Here is an 18,333-nt window from a genome sequence, read left to right as displayed (position 1 = left end):
CCTAATTACATTCAGTTATGTTTAGTGTGCAGCATCTCGGTGAGCAGTGAATTGCAGGGCAGATCCCCCAGTAGATGGCGCTGGTACAAATACTCCTCCACTTGCAAACTGATGCTCCGCACTTCAGGCAGTCGGAGCAGCAGCTGTCCGAACTTATCCGAGTGTCCTGGATGTGACTGTTGCGTGTGCTCCATCAGCGCCCTGTTCACCCGCTCCTGCGTCTGCTCCACCTGCCTGCGCTCCAGCACGGACTTCACATCTGGAAAACATCATCATCACCATCATCATCATCACCACCACGGGAAAGGTTGCACCGTTCATTATGCAAATTCAAGACATATAAGCAAACTAGTAATTGGTCTTCTACTATCTTGACTTATAGTTTGTCCATCGATGAATTAAAGAGAAAAAAAACAACCAATCAATAATACTGAACAAATATATTCTATATTTTGAAAGATAAAAACATGGGTAAAAATAGTACAGATTGTGTCTAATTAAAGTCATTGGAGAGTGTTATCTGCAATTGTTTTTCACTTTTAAACATCAAAATTGACTATATTTATCAATAATAGATCCTAATTTTTTTTTTACCTACCAGGATTAAATAAGACAAGGTACTTGAGGCAGACAAACTCTTTCCTGTCAAACTTGAGCTCTTTTAACTTGGTCACCAGGTCCTGTGCTCTGGATACGAGGCTGCTCAGTGTCACTCCAGCCTGTGAGATGATGGTGGGGACCTCAATCTGCGCTTCAATGACAGAAAATGATGCATGAGGAGCAGATTATTATTAAAACCAGATTCTTAGAGAAATGACTTGCTACCTGTTGTCCTGTCACCAGATATATACAGCCTTCTTTTCCGTAGATCACCTGTCGGCAGAGATGGTCCAACACCAGCAGTTCACTCCAGCAGTTCTGCAGCAGCTGCATTTGGTCTTCTACCTGGGACAGGTAAATTTGTCTTTTACCCACTTCTACCCTGTCTGTAGGCCTATATGCACAAATACTCATGTAGGCATACATAATTATTGAAAGTAATGTTATTACTGTATTTTTTTTACCTTGAGCTCTTTGAAAAGAGGACTGTTTCTGGCCCACTCAACAAGCCCAAAAAGTGTCTGGTCGGTCATTTTGCACATGATGCTGAATGTGTTCAGGCAGTCATGCTTTCCTCGGTTGGCTTTTTCTCGCTGCAAACTGGAAAGGACTTTTGCACATAACTGGCCTTCGTCTTGTTCTGACTCGAGAAGGGAATCTAAAAAGTTTGATTGAAAGGATCCAAGAGAAAAGCCTGGGCCTGTGGCTGACGTGAGGTCCAAATTGGGATCTGTGTTTACATTTGAGGATACCATTTGAGTATTTCTTGGGGCGTAAGACTCACCTGCTGCTTTATGCAGTGGGTGGCTGGTAGAAGATCTGTGGTAATCTAAATATGTTTCCTGAGGGTATCTCGTTTGGGGGAACCGTTCTGAGTAGAGCAGGGGTGGAGAAGTGAGCTCTCTATAGCAGTTCATACTGCAGTCCCAAGGAGTGGATACTTCTGGATGAGACATATCTGTGTGGTACATTTGACTTTCTTGAAAAGTACCAGAGGAAAATGCAGTATTTAACCTCCAGTCAGCAGGGGAAAGGTCATTTGCAGTCAGAGATTGGTTTGGTATTGCACTTTCCATTTTAATCCAATAGGGGGCAGCATTTGTCTGTTGAAAAGACTGCTGCTGTTTTATCTGCCTGTCCCGCCGATAAAGAGGGCCAAATCTGTTTCTTCCACCTCTCATACGATCTGCTCGTACAGCTGTCAACACAGAAGAAAACGAGTTATTATTACGTCACAATACATGTGCTTTATGGTCTTTCAGATAAATCCTATGGAAAATGGGCTTGCATGTCAGTGGAGTAGGGCAATTTAGTGACAGATTGCTGAAGACTGTAGTTAAGTGTTGTACCTTCTTTCTTCATGCCCACTGATAAACATTTCTGGAGGCGACAGTAAGGACAGCGCTTTCTCTGAGTCAGGTTCATGGTACAGCTCTGTTGTTCTGAGCAGGTGTAGTGTTTGTTGTTTTGCACTGACCGTTTGAAAAAGCCCTGTGAAGAGACAGAGAGAGGAAATAAAATAAAGACTACATTGTACGCTCAGAAAAAGGAAGAATGTGGTGCAGTTTGACGTTACCTTGCAGCTCTCACAGGTGAGGAGGCCATAGTGGTATCCTGACACTTTGTCTCCACATACTGGACAGCTCTCCTGTGATTCAGGTCTGGCGTCAGTCTCTGTGTTTAACTCTGGAGCTATACACAGAACAGAACAGAATCAAAATCTATTTATTTATTTATTTATGTCTGTCTGTCTGTCTGTCTGTCTGTCTGTCTGTCTGTCTGTCTGTCTGTATGTATGTATGTATGTATGTATGTATGTATGTATGTATGTATGCAAAACCAAACATAGTTATGATCACTTTGACAGGAGTACATGTCTCTATGACAGTGTCTTATCATAAGGTGATAAGACACTGTCATAGACACTGTAACAGTAGTTTCACAATTACATAATTCACAATCACAAAAAAAAGCCCTTAAGCTTGAGGCCAAAATTCACCAAAACTTATAGTGATCGATGTATTTCCCCGGTTTATTTTACCTCAGTGAAAAAGCCACACCGTTTGTTCTGTACTCACATGTGGGTCCCTCTTCTGCCTGTAAGATCATCTCAGTGTGGGCCACACACGGTCCTGCCTGGGTCACAGTCTGCAGTGGGGGGAAACATGGTGGGTCCATTCTGGCTGGAGCTTCACAGTCATTTGGGCCTGGTCCTCATTGTTGAGACCGGAGACCAGACACTGTTCCGAAGCCAGCCGGAAGGCCAAAGGGCCCTGTTGAGCCTATGCTTATTGTGTGAGGCACCACAGTGGACTTCGCTCCATTACTGGGGCTCATAAACCTCTCCTGACTGGCACTCCTATGTCCTCCAGCGGGACGGCCTCTTGCCCTGTGTCTAGAGGCAGAATGAAATGATCATGGCAGCATCGTGGTGCACAGCTGATAAGATAAGAGTCCACAGAAAGAAAGAAAGATAACTTTGTGATAAATACATGATTAGGGCTTAACTATTTATGAAAACAATTTATCAAGCATAGATTACTGTTATGTAAATGGAGCTACAGGTTTTGAATACAAGGTTCCTTTGTTTTAAATGTTCCCTTCGGAGAAAAGGCGCTGTTGAGGGCGTACACTCCACTCTTCAAGGTCGTATGACACAGAGGAAACAATGAACGTGCAATCAATAGAAAGTACAGTGAATGAAGTGTAAGTTCTACAAATGAACTCGCAGATGTATCCTGTCAAACGGTGGAGATTTGTCTTAATACTCAAATTTGAACACACTTTTTTATTATAATAATGCATGTTTGCCACTGTTGAATGGCCACACATTGGTTTCCAACTTTACTTTTAATTCATCTGTAAAATCCGTGATGCTTATTTCAAGTATAAATTACATTTGTTTTGAATCAGCTAGCTTTACATACATTTCAAATCCAAATAAAAGGGTCTCTGGTATTTATAATTAATATTCTCAATGCAATTCAATTAAGATGATTATCAATTTAGTTTATTTATCAAAGTCTGACAGTTAAGAGTAATTTCACAAACAGTTTAGCAAAGACTTTATTGAAGTTGTCAGTCATGCACATCAAGCATATACAGTATGTTTAGGAAGGGATTTTGGGGTTTAAAACAATTGAACATACAGTTGCTTAAACATTATAAAGCAATGTATCTTATAATCTGAGACGACCTGACAATCTCCTCTTGCTTCAGCACTGTGGAGCACCATCAGCTTCAACCCACACTTCTGAATATGGATTGGGGTTCATTTGGCTGCAGGAGACGGGATGCACCGATGAGTAAGATAGAGAATGTTATATAAAGTTATATAAAGTTAGATTTGTCTCACCTGTTCAATAGGCGTTTTGCTTCAGCTTCGTCTTTGGTCACCCAGCCTCTGTGTGACCTGACATACACGTACCGTATTTTCCAGACTATAAATTGCACCTTTTTTCATAGTTTTTGCCGGGGTGCGACTTATACTCCAGAGCAACTTATATGTGATATTATTAGTTATTTTAACACTGGCAACAGTCTGTCACATGTTGATTATTTTCACACTGACAACCACAAGAGGGCGCTCTAGGCTCTAAGCGACGCAGAAGAATAATCTGGCTGAAGTGACACAGGAAGAAGAATTCCATGGATTTAGTGATTTAGGGTAATATTGATGCTTTACTTGTTAGCATGTTCTTTATGCGATAGTTATCTGAATAACATTGACTGTGCGTCATCTAGCTGAAGGTGTTATGTTAGCATACGAACACCTATTCACCATGTTCTTTAATCTGTTATTATTTTAAAGTGCATTTCAAGATTAAATGTCTGTTTTTGGCTGGTGCGATTTATACTCGTAAAATACGGTACATATAACTGTTAAAAAAAACAAAATTTGATGCGCACTTGGCAGTAGAACATTCATTGTGTATTCGCACTGGCTGAACATCCTTAAAAATGCGTTCTGTTGTGGAAGATCTTCAGGAATTTTCACAGTAACAGGAGCTGTTTCCATCTGTATTTCATTATCTGAGTGTGAATTGAATACATAAATCAAAAATAAATCATCCACATAGGGGTCATAAAGTAGCAGTCAATTGGCCTACTTACCATCTAGGTATTTTTTCAGATCCCAAAATGCAGGCCTCTACCCTGGTAATCAAATCCAAGCTAAACAGTTTTGTTTAGCTTTGCATATGACTGAAATGATTTTCTTTACACTCTTCTCTCTTTTATGTCTTAAACTGTTTTGTGATTTGTGATTTCTGTCATGTCTTTGTGATTTTACTTTAACTATTTGACTATCCGTTAAATAGTTAAAGTAAAATCACAAAGACATAGCACCTTTACATTTCTTTAATTTGGAAAGGTCTTTCTTTAGAGAAATTCTTTACAATTCTAAAACTACTATTTAGACACAATTACAATTGAACATATATATACGCTTGACACAATAGCCCATTGTGCCGGTGTCCAAGCGCAGCCGCATAGCTGGTGCCTGTTAGATTGTCACTGCAAAGTCCAGGAAGAGCCTGGCGCACCTACCCACTGATCAAGAGCGAGTTTTAACTCTATAAGCTTCGGTCGAGTTTTGTCTGGGACAATTAGTTTAGCGAAAGCTAAATCTAGAGAGGGGGCAGACAAGACTGAGTCCGTTATTAAAGATACAAATGCACCACACATAACGTGTTGATGGCGACATTAGAGACGTCGTAAAAGATACATACGCTCAGCACAGAAGTGTGCAGAGGTAGATAGCGCGTTGACGTCTCTGGACGGTCAAACATGGGATCGAACAAATCTAAAAGCAATGTGCCCGTCCCGGAGACACCTGTCATGCTGGCAACGTCAAATAAATATGGGAAAGAGTGTTTGGACTGTCTGCCAGCGTGGTCCAATAGATTTGGTTTTCCATCTGGCGGCTCACTAAGTACGGACAAAATTTATGATTCATATCAGCAAAATTGTTAAATTGAATGAATAGAAATGAAGGATTTGCAATTTCTGTCATCTCTTTGTGATTTAAATGTATCTTCTTTCCTGTTGTGTGAAGCACATAAGAAGTGCCTGAGTGTACGAATTGTGCTCTACAAACAATCTTGCCTTGCCAGATATTTCTCCTCTCCACCAGAATTGAGGTGCCGCGAGGAAGGAAATGGAGACCCAGTTCACAGAGTTATAGCGGCGAATCTGACAAAAGAATGAATTTTAACTTAACTGTGGAGATGTCACCAAATGTTCAGGAGTTTATTTTTGTGAAAGAAATGATTTTTATGAAATATAGTTTTGACGGATGGTTTGAGCAAGGAATAATGTATTTATATTGCGGACTCACCAAGCACCTGTTTTTTTAAACTTTTCAATGGCCACACCCAGAACATGTTACTCAACCAAAACAATACAATTTGTCAAAGCAATTGAACAAAAGAACAGATGGGTATCCTTATCTGTAAGGATGTGACGATCATACAAGTCCCACGTGAATTAAATGATATAATTCTCTTTTTTTTTGCTGTGGGAAAATATGCATTACATTAGCGGTACATTAAACTAGATTAGATTATAATATCGTTGTTTTTTAGACTTAAACAACAAAAGCATGAAGTCAATTTGAAAAAAAAATGTGACATTAAAATATGTTACATTTTTTACAAATAAATTAATTTGTATTTGGGATTAGCGCTCGTAAATTTTAAGGACACGCATCTTTGATCTTTTAACAAAAGCAGACAGAAAGTCCCCTGTGGAGGATCGTTTACACACAATGAAGTGGAATATTACTCACCACAGAATGCTCCAGAAGACAACGCCATTATAAAAGCTGAGGGATTATAATGGTCTGTAATAAGAGAAGACTTGCGGCACCTGTTTAAACCTGTGTCTAAAAGTAACTAGAAAAAAATATAAGACACTACAGGTTCTGGTTTAACAAAGTGATAAACTGCTCCCTCTGATAAACTGAAAAATGTATTTATGTATTAATGTATTTATTCACCTTTATTTGATCCGTTATAAACATTGAGCTGGAACAAAGTGGGACATTTCCACCACACGCTTTAAAAACATTTGAAAACATTTAGCTGTTGCATTAAGATTAAGAACATAAACATAATAATTGTGTCTGCGTTACAAGGCCTTCAGGAAATCTCACATCGAGGTTTAAGTCGTGCTTCTGCCTGATGATGGAGAAAATAATAATCAGTTATTTGATTCATCATTTGAAATCAGGTTTAGTCAAGCAATTACTTTCAGCAGGAACTTATAGCACTCATTTTCGAGCTGGTCAAAAACACAGTAAAAAGACATCGTTACACATACATTGCAATAGACAGTGGAAAGTACATAGTTTACAAGACACAGACAGGGCAAACTTGCTTAAGATAGTGAACTGTAACTAATAATGCTTTCTCTATTATATAATATTTGTTATTGTTCAATATAGTAATCACAATTAATTGATAATCTTGTGAACACAGCCTTTTTACATAAAGATGTTTGCTTTATAAAACTGTTACACTGCTACAACAACAAATCCTATTACTTACAACTCATTAGTTATTCAGTACATTATGTGAAGCTCTAAAAGTATTTTTTTTTAAATTTTCATTCAATCTTTCATCCTTACTTTTACCGTTTTACTCTGAAAGCCCTCAACTAACTCTCATCTAACGTTCTCACCCCTAGAAATCTCCCCCTGAACGCCATATTCATACACATCATGAGCACACATTTTAGGTTGGCTACATGTATACTCACATCTTCCCCCTAAAGCCCTATGTAGAAAATATAGACATTTTTGAATGGGAAATGTTGATTGTATGATTGGATTTTCTATCTGAACGTTCACTTTCGCCGTGAATTTAAATTTTTGTTTGTCTGGGGCCATTGTCAGGAAATGTAAAAAAAAGAAAAAAAAAGTATTATTTACTGAGGGCTTATATATTAAATATCATTGCATGTATGAAAATTAAGAGAATTGTTTAATGTTGTATTTTTTCTGCAAATGTTTCTGATTCTGTCCCAAACTCATAGCCACACAGTGATGCAGGACATAAGAACTCTACATTGCTCATATGAACGCATCTTTTTTTTATTATATATATTTTTATTTTGGTAGTACAATGAGATTTAGTACTGTTTATGACTAATTATGGGTATGAAATAAGTGTTTCATTGGGCCATATATTTAGCTATTGCAGCTCATGTTTCTTTAACAATATTTTAATCATATTTGGAAAAGTGATTATCTGGCTTTAGTTATTTTGTCAGTTGCTTAAAGTAGGGATTTTTTCTGTATCAATTTATCACATTTTGAAACATGTTAATGTGACAGGCCGACTGTAATGAGCCCTGTGACAGCTGTATGTAACATCTGCAAATTTGATTATATTTTTGGTATATTATGGTATGGGGTGCAAGCCTATGTCAGCAGTGTATACAGCAGGGGGCTCAAAACACACCCCTAGGGCGAGCCTCTTGTGTTCAGTGTGGATGTGGAGGTGATGTTGCAGATTTTGAAGGTCTGGGGCCTCTTGGTCGGGAAGAGCGCTCGTCCACCAACCCCACGGTTTATTGTTGTGTCCTTAAGCAAGACACTTCACCCACCTTGCATAATGTGAATATAGGCAGTGCGTGAATGATTGGTGGGGGTCACAGGGACAGTATGTAGGATGTAGTATTGGTTTGATTACGTAAATAAAACAAGGAGTAAACTGCAAAGCACCAATTAGTTTTTAAAATTGCATTTATCTGTTTTTCAAGTTAACTCATCAAATATAATAATGCATCTTAATTTTCCTCCAACTTCACTTTTATTTATCTGTAAAATCTGTGTTAAACTTTAGATTCATGGTGTTTGGCCAATGTTAAGGAGGTGTGTCCTTAGTACTTGGGTGGTCTTGTTAAACAGCAAAAACTAAACTGTGGGCCTTTTTCAACAAAATTAAGTTTATTTTTAGTTTCATTTTGCTTATTTATCAAAGTCAGACACAGACACTTTGGAGTAAATTCACAAACAGTTGGACATAGCCTTTATTGAAGTTATCAGTCAAACACATGATATCAGTCAACAATGATCATACAGCAGTGCCATGTTTGTGACATTTTAAACTTCATCAATTACAGCTACATGTAATATATAGAATTACATTTCTCTATGTGTTTATATTCATCGATTTGAATATTTCACTTTGCTTGAGTGTGTCTCCTCTTGCTTCAGCAGTGCGCCTTGTCATCAGTCTCAACCCACACTTCTGAATAGTGTGTTTTGCTCATTGGACTGCATGAGAAATGAGGCATATGTTGAGAGAATATCTATCTGAAATGATGACGATAAAGTTAGAGTTGTCTCACCTGTTGTATCCAACGGCATAGTGGGACTTCTCATAGCTGGCCATATTGAGACTACTGAAGAGCAGATTGGCTTGAGCAGTGTCATCCTTAACCCAGTCGTTGTAGCCTCTGACGTACATGTACCTCACCCCTTCGCTCTTAATAGTCACCTGCAAGATGTATTGAGGTATTATTTTTGAACCCGTCATATGAATTCACAGAGAATAATCATACATGTCCTTATTCCCTAACTATTCTACTGTAACCAAATCATTTCCTTTGTGGATCAATACAGTTTGCCCAGGTCTAAAGTCAAAGTGGGCGAAATGTTTGATTTGCTAATTACTTTAGGGTCAGCTGGCTTGGGAGGGTTGCTTTGATGTTCACTCGATGGTGGAAAGCAGATTGAGTAGGTTTTGGAAAGGCGCTTGGGAATGTTATTGAGTGCAGAAAGCCAATCTCCGTCGCTAGGTGGGGGATCGTCAGCTGGCATTGCCATAATTCCAGGAATTTCCATGCCAACGTCATTATCTGTGTGACAAATGAATACACAAATCACATATTGGTTTTAATTTAGTTTCTGATTTAGAAAACATGTGCATCTTATATAAAGAATAAAGAATGACTAAGGACAGTTAACTGCTAGGACGGTTCAAGTTATTTATCAACTTACCCTCTAGGTAAGTTTTCAGACGCCAAAATGCAGGTGCTATTCCAAACGCCCAATTGAGACCACTGAAGGAAGTGCATATCCATTTCACAGGGGCATAGCGGCGAACCTGACAAAAGAAAACAGTAGGAATGTCGGAAATACAGTATATTACTTGAAGAAGTTAAATGTGACAAAAACGACAAATAATGAAAATTTTTTGGACTACTGATTTAACTAAAAATAAAAAATGTTGCTTCTAAAATGGTCACGATTATAATTTTTTGGTTCATATGATTACAATGTGACCTGAATGATCGCAATTTTCGATTAACCAAATAATCTTGAGATCCCTAGTAGAGACAATAAAAAAGAATAAACCTATATTACTTTTTGTCTTATCTAACTAAAATGCTAGTCATAAACACCACATTGTTTTTGAAAGTAGTCGTGAGAATTGTATTAAAGCCAAGTTTCTCAAAAATTGTGGCAGTAAAATATTGTAATATTGTTAGATCGCTTAATCTCGATCAGTTAAAGTGGCTGGTTAGAAATAAATGTCTACGCTTGTGGCAGACTCACCTCATAGTCCTCGTTTTTGCAAATGGTTTCAAACTGGAGACATTCTTCTAACTTATCACACTTCGGACCTGAGAATCTGTGGGTTAAAATATTGAAAATCAACTAACTGCAATTTGTAACGTTTGTACAGAAGTGGTATGTGAATAAAGCTGGCACATACCCCCCACCAGCCTGAGCTGTCAGAACCAGCAAAAAGCCAACGAGTCCTGCAAGGTAGATCCTAAAACATTCACATTTAATTACATTTTAGGACAATTTAAAAATGCTTTAAAATGTAAAAATAAATACTCACATCATGATCGTTGTTTGGATTCTTCTCCTTCTTCTTCTGATTTAAGTACCAAGCACCTCATTATTTAAACCTTTCTTTGGCCACACCCAGAACATGTTACTCAACCAAAACAATAGAGCTTCGTTGATAAGCTCTATTGTTTTGTAAAGAACAAACGAAAAAACTATAGGTATCCACATTTGTGAGGATGTGATAAGCACAATCCAAGGGGAGTTAAAGTAAAATATGTTTCTGATGAAAGATGACATTGCATTACATAAACTAACATAATAAATTTGGATATTATTGTTTCTTATCAGTTTCCAATTCCCACAGTTGTAGGTTCATATTTCTAGACTTGCACAACAAAAGCAGAAATCCTTTGTAGAGGATCAGGTTAACACAAAATGGGTAACAATCCTTGTTCTCATGGAACTTTATATTTTACATGTGACAGAATGTTCCAGTGGGTTACACAAGTGAGTTCAGCTTATACATAGTGTTAATAATATAATTATGGCTTTCACGGTTCTCTCTGGTGGGACAGAGGAGAAAACATCCTGTCTACTGTTACACACTGTATGTGGGATAAGGATCAACCTCCTGTAAACCCTTGATCTGTTCAGTTTCACTAGACATGCCACAAGATTAAAACCCTGGTCATTTTGTAATGTCTAGTAATGTCCCTATTGGTTAATGTGGATACTGTATGTGCATAGTGGCCGTGAAGGCCAATACAATATAATATACACAAATAAAATATAATATATGTACAAAAATTAAACACAAAAATAATATTTGTGCAATTGAAGACTGGAGCACAGCTTTGGGGAAATAAAAACACATTTTAAATAGAGTCTAGCACCAAATTGTGGTCAGTACAGTAGCTACTTCTAACATCATGACCCAGTGCTTTGGCGGTGGGTCAGCGATGTTCTGGGGGCATCCTGACTGTCTAAGGCATCATCAGGATGAACGGCTCATTCCTCTGGGAGACTGTGGAGACTATTCTGCCTTCCTCTTGGTGCACCACACCTGTCTGTGGTGAGTGTATGCAGGCAGATCTGGAGGGTGGAGAAAGAGGTACTAATGACTGGCCCCATGTCCCCTGCCTTATTATGACATTATGTTTAGGCCTGCCTGGTGCTGTTGGACCTTAGACCGTCCAGGGGCTCAGAGATGTTCTGGTCCAGTTCTGCAGATTCCTTTGATTTTTACCTCTAAATGGTGTTTGGTGAAATGTCTTTTCAAGGTGTTCCTTGAACTTTTTAACATTTAAAGTTCATATTATTCCGGCTGATTTTCCGTAAAACGCGTGACTAAAATGTTCAAATTTAAATCTAAACCCTTTGTAGGACAATCAATTGGCTGGTACTCTGTGAATCTGAGACTTTGTTGTTTAGGCTTCTGTTGACTGACTTACTCTAATTATAAGTAAACAAATAAGCAAATTCTGCATAGAGCAGGAGTCATTCCCCATAGGGTCTTCATCAAAGGCCTTGGACCCATCTGTGACAGGCCCGACCGCATCCCTGTCATCACCCCTGCCTTCAGACCAGCCCTGGGTCCCCCCTGCAGATTCCTCACTCTCCTTATATCAACAATTATCAACTCTTCCCCACACAAGCTGACTACACCAACAAAAGCCCCACCAGCCCTCTCCCCTTGCCTTTCACCTGGTATCTCCCATAGATAGGATGCACTGGGTCTCAGCGTTGCCGGAACTTATTGTCACATTAGAAATCAAACCAACCCGGGGCCCTGTGTAAAAATAGCCCCCCCTTAGGGCTATTTCTGTAGTTACGTCATACAGATGGGAAAACAAAACGCGAGTCAGGTTACCCAATCTGAGAAATTTGATTAATATTCCCTGTGAAAAGATAAGACCCAGTCCCACTGAAACTAGTCTGAAACTTGCTGTGCTAAATGTCAGATCCTTATGTAACAAATAATTCTTAATTAATAATTTTATTTATTCTTATCATCTTGATTTTATGGTTTTAACTGAAACATGGCTTGACAAAAACACAGGAATTGTAGTTCTAATAGAATCTGCCTCACCCAACTTAAAGTTTGAATCTGAAAGACAAGAAAACAAAAAGGGGGTGGAGTATGTGCTGTCTTTAGAGATGAAATAATTACCCGCAGGTTGTCTTTTGGGGTGTTTTCATCATTTGAGTATTTATCTTTTAAAATGGAGCTAAAACAGTCTCAATCCATTCTCTTCATTGTTTTATACAAGCCTCCCCAGCACTGCCAAAATTTTATTGATGATTTTACAGAGATGCTTTCAGTCGTATGCACTGACTTTGATGGTTTGGTCATTACAGGTGATTTCAATGTGCATGTTGATAATATTTGTGACAGAAACGCTAAAGAGCTTGATGCTGTCCTTGAAACCTTCAGTCTTACTCAGCATGTGAGAGGCCCCACCCACAGCAGAGGGCACACTCTAGATCGCATAATTACAAAGGGGGTAAATATTTCAAATGTTAATGTGATCGATGTTGCTCTGTCTGATCATTTCTGTGTCTTCTTTGACCTGTCTGTTTCTCCTAAACCACCGGCTGGTCCTGCATTTGTTCAGAGGAGACACATAAATGATGGCACAGGTGCACTGTTTATGGAAATGATAAACTTTGACAATGTCTCATGTTCTGATGTAAATTGTTTGTTGAACTCCGTTACATCTTGTGTTTTGAATGTTCTGGACACCATTGCCCCTATAAAGGCTAAAATGGTTAAAAATAAGCAGAAGGCGCCGTGGAGAAATGAAGATTCGGTCACGGCACAGAAAAGGAAGTGCCGCAGGGCCGAACGGAAATGGCGGAAGTCAAAGCTCCAGGTTCAAAAAGAGATTTACAGAGAGAAGTTGAACATGTACAACCTAATCTTATGTAGAACTAGGGAAAGATATTTTTCTGAAATAATTGGAAGCTGCAGTAACAACTTGCGTGTCCTGTTTGCCACAGTAAACAGATTAACAAACCCTCCAGCTCAGCTGCCGTTAGAACTCATTTCCACATCCAAGTGTAATGAGTTTGCATTATTCTTTAATGACAAAGTTCAGGCCATTAAAAATGCTATAAATCCCACAATACAAAAAATTACTCTAAAACCACCCAGACACTTAGCGCTTACTCACTTTGCACCTGTAACTGACAAAACTGTCCAGGAGATCATCACCAGTCTGAGTTCATCTACATGCTGCTTTGATGTGTTAACCACCAGATTTCTAAAGTCTGTGCTGAACAGTTTGTTAGCACCATTCACTCACATAGTTAACATGTCGCTTCAATCTGGACCATTCCCAATGTCTTTGAAAACTGCGGTCATAAAGCCTCTCCTAAAGAAGAGCAGTCTTGATGCCGCAGTACTGAGTCATAACCGGCCCATCTCTAATCTGCCATTTTGGGGAAAAGTCCTTGAAAGGTTGTTTACCAACAGCTCAGATTTCCTCTTAATAAACAACTCATTTGATGTTTTTCAGTCAGATTTTAGACCTCATCACAGCACTGAGACTGCTGTTGTCAAGGTGACAAATGACATCCGCCTGAACACTGACACGGGCAAAGCCTCAGTCTTAATTCTGTTAGATCTGAGTGCTGCTTTTGACACTGTCGATCATGGGATCCTCTTACAGAGACTAGAGGACTGGGTGGGCATCACTGGCACTGCCCTAAACTGGTTAAGGTCCTATCTGGAAGACAGGAAGTACTTTGTTGAAATTGGTAGCTGTGTCTCAGACCACATGACCCTGACCTGTGGAGTGCCCCAAGGGTCAGTCCTGGGTCCCCTTCTGTTCAACCTCTACATGCTGCCGTTAGGTCAGCTGATATGCAGAAGAAATGTGTCCTATCACAATTATGCAGACGACACTCAGATCTATGTTTCACTGATGACAGGTGACTATGGACCAGTAGATTCACTCTGTCACTGCATCCAACAGTTCAGTTTGTGGATGCAAAACAACTTTCTCCAGCTGAACTCAGACAAGACTGAAATTATCGTTTTTGGCACAGAAACAAAGAGAAAGTGTTAGCGTCACCTCCAGAGTCTCGCTCTAAAACCTACAAACCAAGTTAGAAATCTGGGGGTAATAATGGACTGAGACTTGAACTTAACAGCCACGTCAAATCAATAACATCAGCAGCTTTTTACCATCTAAAAAACATTGACAAAATAAAAAATATAGTGTCTAAACCAGATTTGGGAGAGACTTATTCACGTGTTTCTCTCCAGTAGATTAGACTACTGTAACGGCCGGCTCACTGTTCTCTCCAAACGAGCTGTAAAACAGCTGCAGTACATCCAGAACGCTATACATCCCTCCTTGTTTTCTACTAAATTTTTGCATTTTTCCAGCCCCCAGATACAATTTCAATAGTTCCCTCGCAGGAATGATTATCGTCCATTGACTCAGGCCTAAATATTCACATCATGATTGTTGTTTGGATTCTTCTCCTTATTCTTCTGATTTAGGGACCAAGCACCTCATTATTTAAACCTTTCTTTGGTCACACCCAAAACATGTTACTCAACCAAAACATTGCCTGTGTGGGGTGCAAGCCTATGTCAGCAGTGTATACAGCAGGGGGCTCAAAACACACCCCTAGGGCGAGCCTCTTGTGTTCAGTGTGGATGTGGAGGTGATGTTGCAGATTTTGAAGGTCTGGGGCCTCTTGGTCGGGAAGAGCGCTCGTCCACCAACCCCACGGTTTATTGTTGTGTCCTTAAGCAAGACACTTCACCCACCTTGCATAATATGAATATAGGCAGTGCGTGAATGATTGGTGGGGGTCACAGGGACAGTATAGGTCTAAGTGGCCCACCGTGTAGGATGGAGCAAAAGAATGACTACAGTGTAGCACAGGCTTCGACAAGTCTGTAATGCGATTTACAACTTTATGGCATGCTTTTTATTATTAGATGTTTATCCTTCAGTGTCTGTAGGATGAAGCCAAAAGGAGAGCAGAGAAACAAATGCTCCAGGTGTGTGAGAGCCATATCAATCAGTGTGACACATTTATACAAATCTACAGATGCTTTCAATTCAAATAACGTAGAGTGGATTTTACCAAGGAGGATGTAGTATTGGTTTGATTATGTAAATTAAAGCATTGCCATACAAGGAGTAAACTGCAAAGCACCAATTAGTTTTTAAAATTGCACTTATCTGTTTTTCAAGTTAACTCATCAAATATAATAATGCATATTAATTTTCCTCCAACTTCACTTTTATTCATCTGTAAAATCTGTGTTAAACTTTAGATTCATGGTGTTTGGCCAATGTTAAGGAGGTGTGTCCTTAGTACTTGGGTGGTCTTGTTAAACAGCAAAAACTAAACTGTGGGCCTTTTTCAACAAAATGCAGTTTATTTTTTGTTTCATTTTGCTTATTTATCAAAGTCAGACACAGACACTTTGGAGTAAATTCACAAACAGTTGGACATAGCCTTTATTGAAGTTATCAGTCAAACACATGATATCAGTCAACAATGATCATACAGCAGTGCCATGTTTGTGACATTTTAAACTTCATCAATTACAGCTACATGTAATATATAGAATTACATTTCTCTATGTGTTTATATTCATCGATTTGAATATTTCACTTTGCTTGAGTGTGTCTCCTCTTGCTTCAGCAGTGCGCCTTGTCATCAGTCTCAACCCACACTTCTCCATATGGTGACTTGCTCATTGGACTGCATGAGAAATGAGGCATATGTTGAGAATATCTATCTGAAATGATGACGATAAAGTTAGAGTTGTCTCACCTGTTGTATCCAACGGCATAGTGGGACTTCTCATAGCTGGCCATATTGAGACTACTGAAGAGCAGATTGGCTTGAGCAGTGTCATCCTTAATCCAGCCTTTGTAGCCTCTGACGTACATGTACCTCACCCCTTCGCTCTTAATCGTCACCTGCAAGATGTATTGAGGTATTATTTTTGAACCCGTCATATGAATTCACAGAGAATAATCATACATGTCCTTATTCCCTAACTATTCTACTGTAACCAAATCATTTCCTTTGTGGATCAATACAGTTTGCCCAGGTCTAAAGTCCAATCCCCTGAATTGAATAAGTGGGCGAAATGTTTGATTTGCTAATTACTTTAGGGTCAGCTGGCTTGGGAGGGTTGCTTTGATGTTCACTCGATGGTAGAAAGCAGATTGAGTAGGTTTTGGAAAGGCGCTTGGGAATGTTATTGAGTGCAGAAAGCCAATCTCCGTCGCTAGGTGGGGGATCGTCAGCTGGCATTGCCATAATTCCAGGAGCTGTCTTCATGCCAATGTTATTATCTGTGTGACAAATGAATTCACAAATCAAATATAGGTTTGATTTAACTTCTGATTTAGAAAACATGTGGATCTTAAATAAAGAATGACTTCTAAGGACAAATAGCAGTTCAATTTATTTATCAACTTACCATCTAGGTAAGTTTTCAGACGCCAAAATGCAGGTGCTATTCCAAACGCCCAATTTAGACTACTGAAGGAAGTGCATACCCATTTCACAGGGGCATAGCGGCGAACCTGACAAAAGAAAACGGTATATTAATATACAGTAATATAGTATATTACTTGAAGAAGGCTTTATTAGGCAGGGCAGTAGCGTGAAAGAGGGAGACAGATGGTGGAGACTAGGGATGTCACGATTTCAAATTTTAGTGTCACAATTATTGTTAGACAAAACATCACGATTTAACGATTATTCACAGAGACTGACCAAACAACAGTGATTTATTTGTTTGGGTTTGATTCCTGTGGTCTAACATTTTACTATTCTTCAAGTTTGTGACCGTCTTTGTGAAATGTTACTTTATGAAAGACAAACTAAAGTTAAATATGACAAAAAAAGTTAGTTATTTACATTTCGGTATATTTTTTGGACTACAGATTTAACTAAAAAGACATAATTTTGCTTCTAAAATGGTCACGATTATTATTTTTTGGTTCATATGATTACAATGTGACCTAAATGATCTCGATTTTCGATTAACGAAATAATCTTGACATCCCTAGTAGAGACAGTAAAAAAGAATAAACCTATATTACTTTTTGTCTTATCTAACTATTTTAAATCTGAAAGTTTGACGGATAATGTCATAAAGATAAGTCATAAACACATTGTTTTTGAAAGTACCCTATTTTCCGGACTAAAAGTCGCACATTTTTTCATAGTTTTGGCCGGGGTGTGACTTATGCTTATATTTATACTTATATACTTCTACTCCGGAGCGACTTATATGTGATATTATTTGTTATTCTCACACTTGCAGCCGCATTTCATACTCCAGTGCGACTTATACATGTTTTTTTCTTCTCTATTTTGCCTTTTTTGGGTGGTGCGACTTATACTGCGGTGCGACTTATAGTCCGGAAAATACGGTAGTTGTGCAAATTGTGATAAAGCTCAATTTCTCAAACATTGTGGCTGTAAAATGTGACATTGTAATATCGTTAGATCGCTTAATCTCGATCAGTTAAAGTGGCTGGTTAGAAATAAATGTCTACGCTTGTGGCAGACTCACCTCATAGTCCTCGTTTTTGCAAATGGTTTCAAACTGGAGACATTCTTCTGACTCATCACACAAGGACTTGGGACCTGTGGGTCTGTGGGTTAAAATATTGAAAATCAACTAACTGCAATTTGTAACGTTTGTACAGAAGTGGTATGTGAATAAAGCTGGCACATACCCCACACCAGCCTGAGCTGTCAGAACCAGCAAAAAGCCAACGAGTCCTGCAAGGTAGATCCTAAAACATTCACATTTAATTACATTTTAGGACAATTTAAAAATGCTTTAAAATGTAAAAATAAATACTCACATCATGATCGTTGTTTGGATTCTTCTCCTTCTTCTTCTGATTTAAGTACCAAGCACCTCA

At 38.8% G+C, this 18,333-nt stretch overlaps 3 protein-coding genes across 4 annotated transcripts; all 3 read right to left on the bottom strand.

The window, feature by feature from the left end:
* Positions 1-5: 5 nt before the first annotated feature.
* Positions 6-2,952, bottom strand: nr5a5 (nuclear receptor subfamily 5, group A, member 5). The gene is made up of 7 exons (XM_072443088.1): positions 2,679-2,952; positions 2,177-2,292; positions 1,950-2,091; positions 1,065-1,798; positions 826-945; positions 599-746; positions 6-259 (listed from the first exon to the last, which is right to left on the bottom strand). The coding sequence occupies exons 1-7, from the start codon at positions 2,776-2,778 to the stop codon at positions 12-14; spliced, it is 1,608 nt and encodes a 535-aa protein (XP_072299189.1). The 5' UTR covers positions 2,779-2,952; the 3' UTR covers positions 6-11.
* An 850-nt stretch (positions 2,953-3,802) lies between these two features.
* Positions 3,803-10,491, bottom strand: LOC140357666 (heme-binding protein 2-like). 2 transcript variants are annotated; one of them, XM_072442175.1, is made up of 7 exons: positions 10,458-10,491; positions 10,326-10,385; positions 10,166-10,241; positions 9,608-9,713; positions 9,281-9,465; positions 8,956-9,104; positions 3,803-3,879 (listed from the first exon to the last, which is right to left on the bottom strand). In XM_072442175.1, exons 1-7 carry the CDS (start codon positions 10,460-10,462, stop codon positions 3,816-3,818), a joined length of 645 nt encoding a protein of 214 aa, XP_072298276.1. In that variant the 5' UTR covers positions 10,463-10,491; the 3' UTR covers positions 3,803-3,815. The 2 variants fall into 2 exon arrangements, with proteins under 2 accessions (XP_072298276.1, XP_072298277.1); XM_072442176.1 differs by lacking the exon at positions 3,803-3,879 and adding an exon at positions 8,607-8,881.
* Positions 10,492-15,866: 5,375 nt separating this feature from the next.
* LOC140357665 (heme-binding protein 2-like) lies at positions 15,867-18,333 on the bottom strand. Its single transcript, XM_072442174.1, has 7 exons — positions 18,274-18,333; positions 18,142-18,201; positions 17,976-18,057; positions 16,872-16,977; positions 16,556-16,743; positions 16,214-16,362; positions 15,867-16,141 (listed from the first exon to the last, which is right to left on the bottom strand). Exons 1-7 carry the CDS (start codon positions 18,276-18,278, stop codon positions 16,078-16,080), a joined length of 654 nt encoding a protein of 217 aa, XP_072298275.1. The 5' UTR covers positions 18,279-18,333; the 3' UTR covers positions 15,867-16,077.

Source organism: Eucyclogobius newberryi, unplaced genomic scaffold (assembly GCF_026437365.1).
Source record: "Eucyclogobius newberryi isolate DKJ021-1_F unplaced genomic scaffold, fEucNew1.0.hap1 SCAF_13, whole genome shotgun sequence".
In the NCBI taxonomy this organism is placed as follows: domain Eukaryota; kingdom Metazoa; phylum Chordata; class Actinopteri; order Gobiiformes; family Gobiidae; genus Eucyclogobius; species Eucyclogobius newberryi.
This window is presented reverse-complemented; position numbering and strand designations above follow the sequence as displayed.

What these genes read in the sequence shown, in the direction of transcription:
- LOC140357666 (XM_072442175.1), bottom strand. An exon ending in ACAGCTCAGGCTGGTGGGGG is followed by an intron (nt 10,242 to 10,325) that starts GTATGTGCCAGC and finishes TTTAACCCACAG; the next exon opens with ATTCTCAGGTCCGAAGTGTG. An exon ending in TCTGAAAACTTACCTAGAGG is followed by an intron (nt 9,466 to 9,607) that starts GTAAGTTGATAA and finishes TTTGTCACACAG; the next exon opens with ATAATGACGTTGGCATGGAA.
- nr5a5 (XM_072443088.1), bottom strand. Translation starts at nt 2,778, where the DNA reads ATGGACCCACCATGTTTCCCCCCACTGCAGACTGTGACCCAGGCAGGA. An exon ending in TCACCTGTGAGAGCTGCAAG is followed by an intron (nt 2,092 to 2,176) that starts GTAACGTCAAAC and finishes GTCTCTTCACAG; the next exon opens with GGCTTTTTCAAACGGTCAGT. An exon ending in ATCTGGTGACAGGACAACAG is followed by an intron (nt 747 to 825) that starts GTAGCAAGTCAT and finishes ATTGAAGCGCAG; the next exon opens with ATTGAGGTCCCCACCATCAT.
- LOC140357665 (XM_072442174.1), bottom strand. An exon ending in ACAGCTCAGGCTGGTGTGGG is followed by an intron (nt 18,058 to 18,141) that starts GTATGTGCCAGC and finishes TTTAACCCACAG; the next exon opens with ACCCACAGGTCCCAAGTCCT. An exon ending in GCAAAAACGAGGACTATGAG is followed by an intron (nt 16,978 to 17,975) that starts GTGAGTCTGCCA and finishes TTCTTTTGTCAG; the next exon opens with GTTCGCCGCTATGCCCCTGT.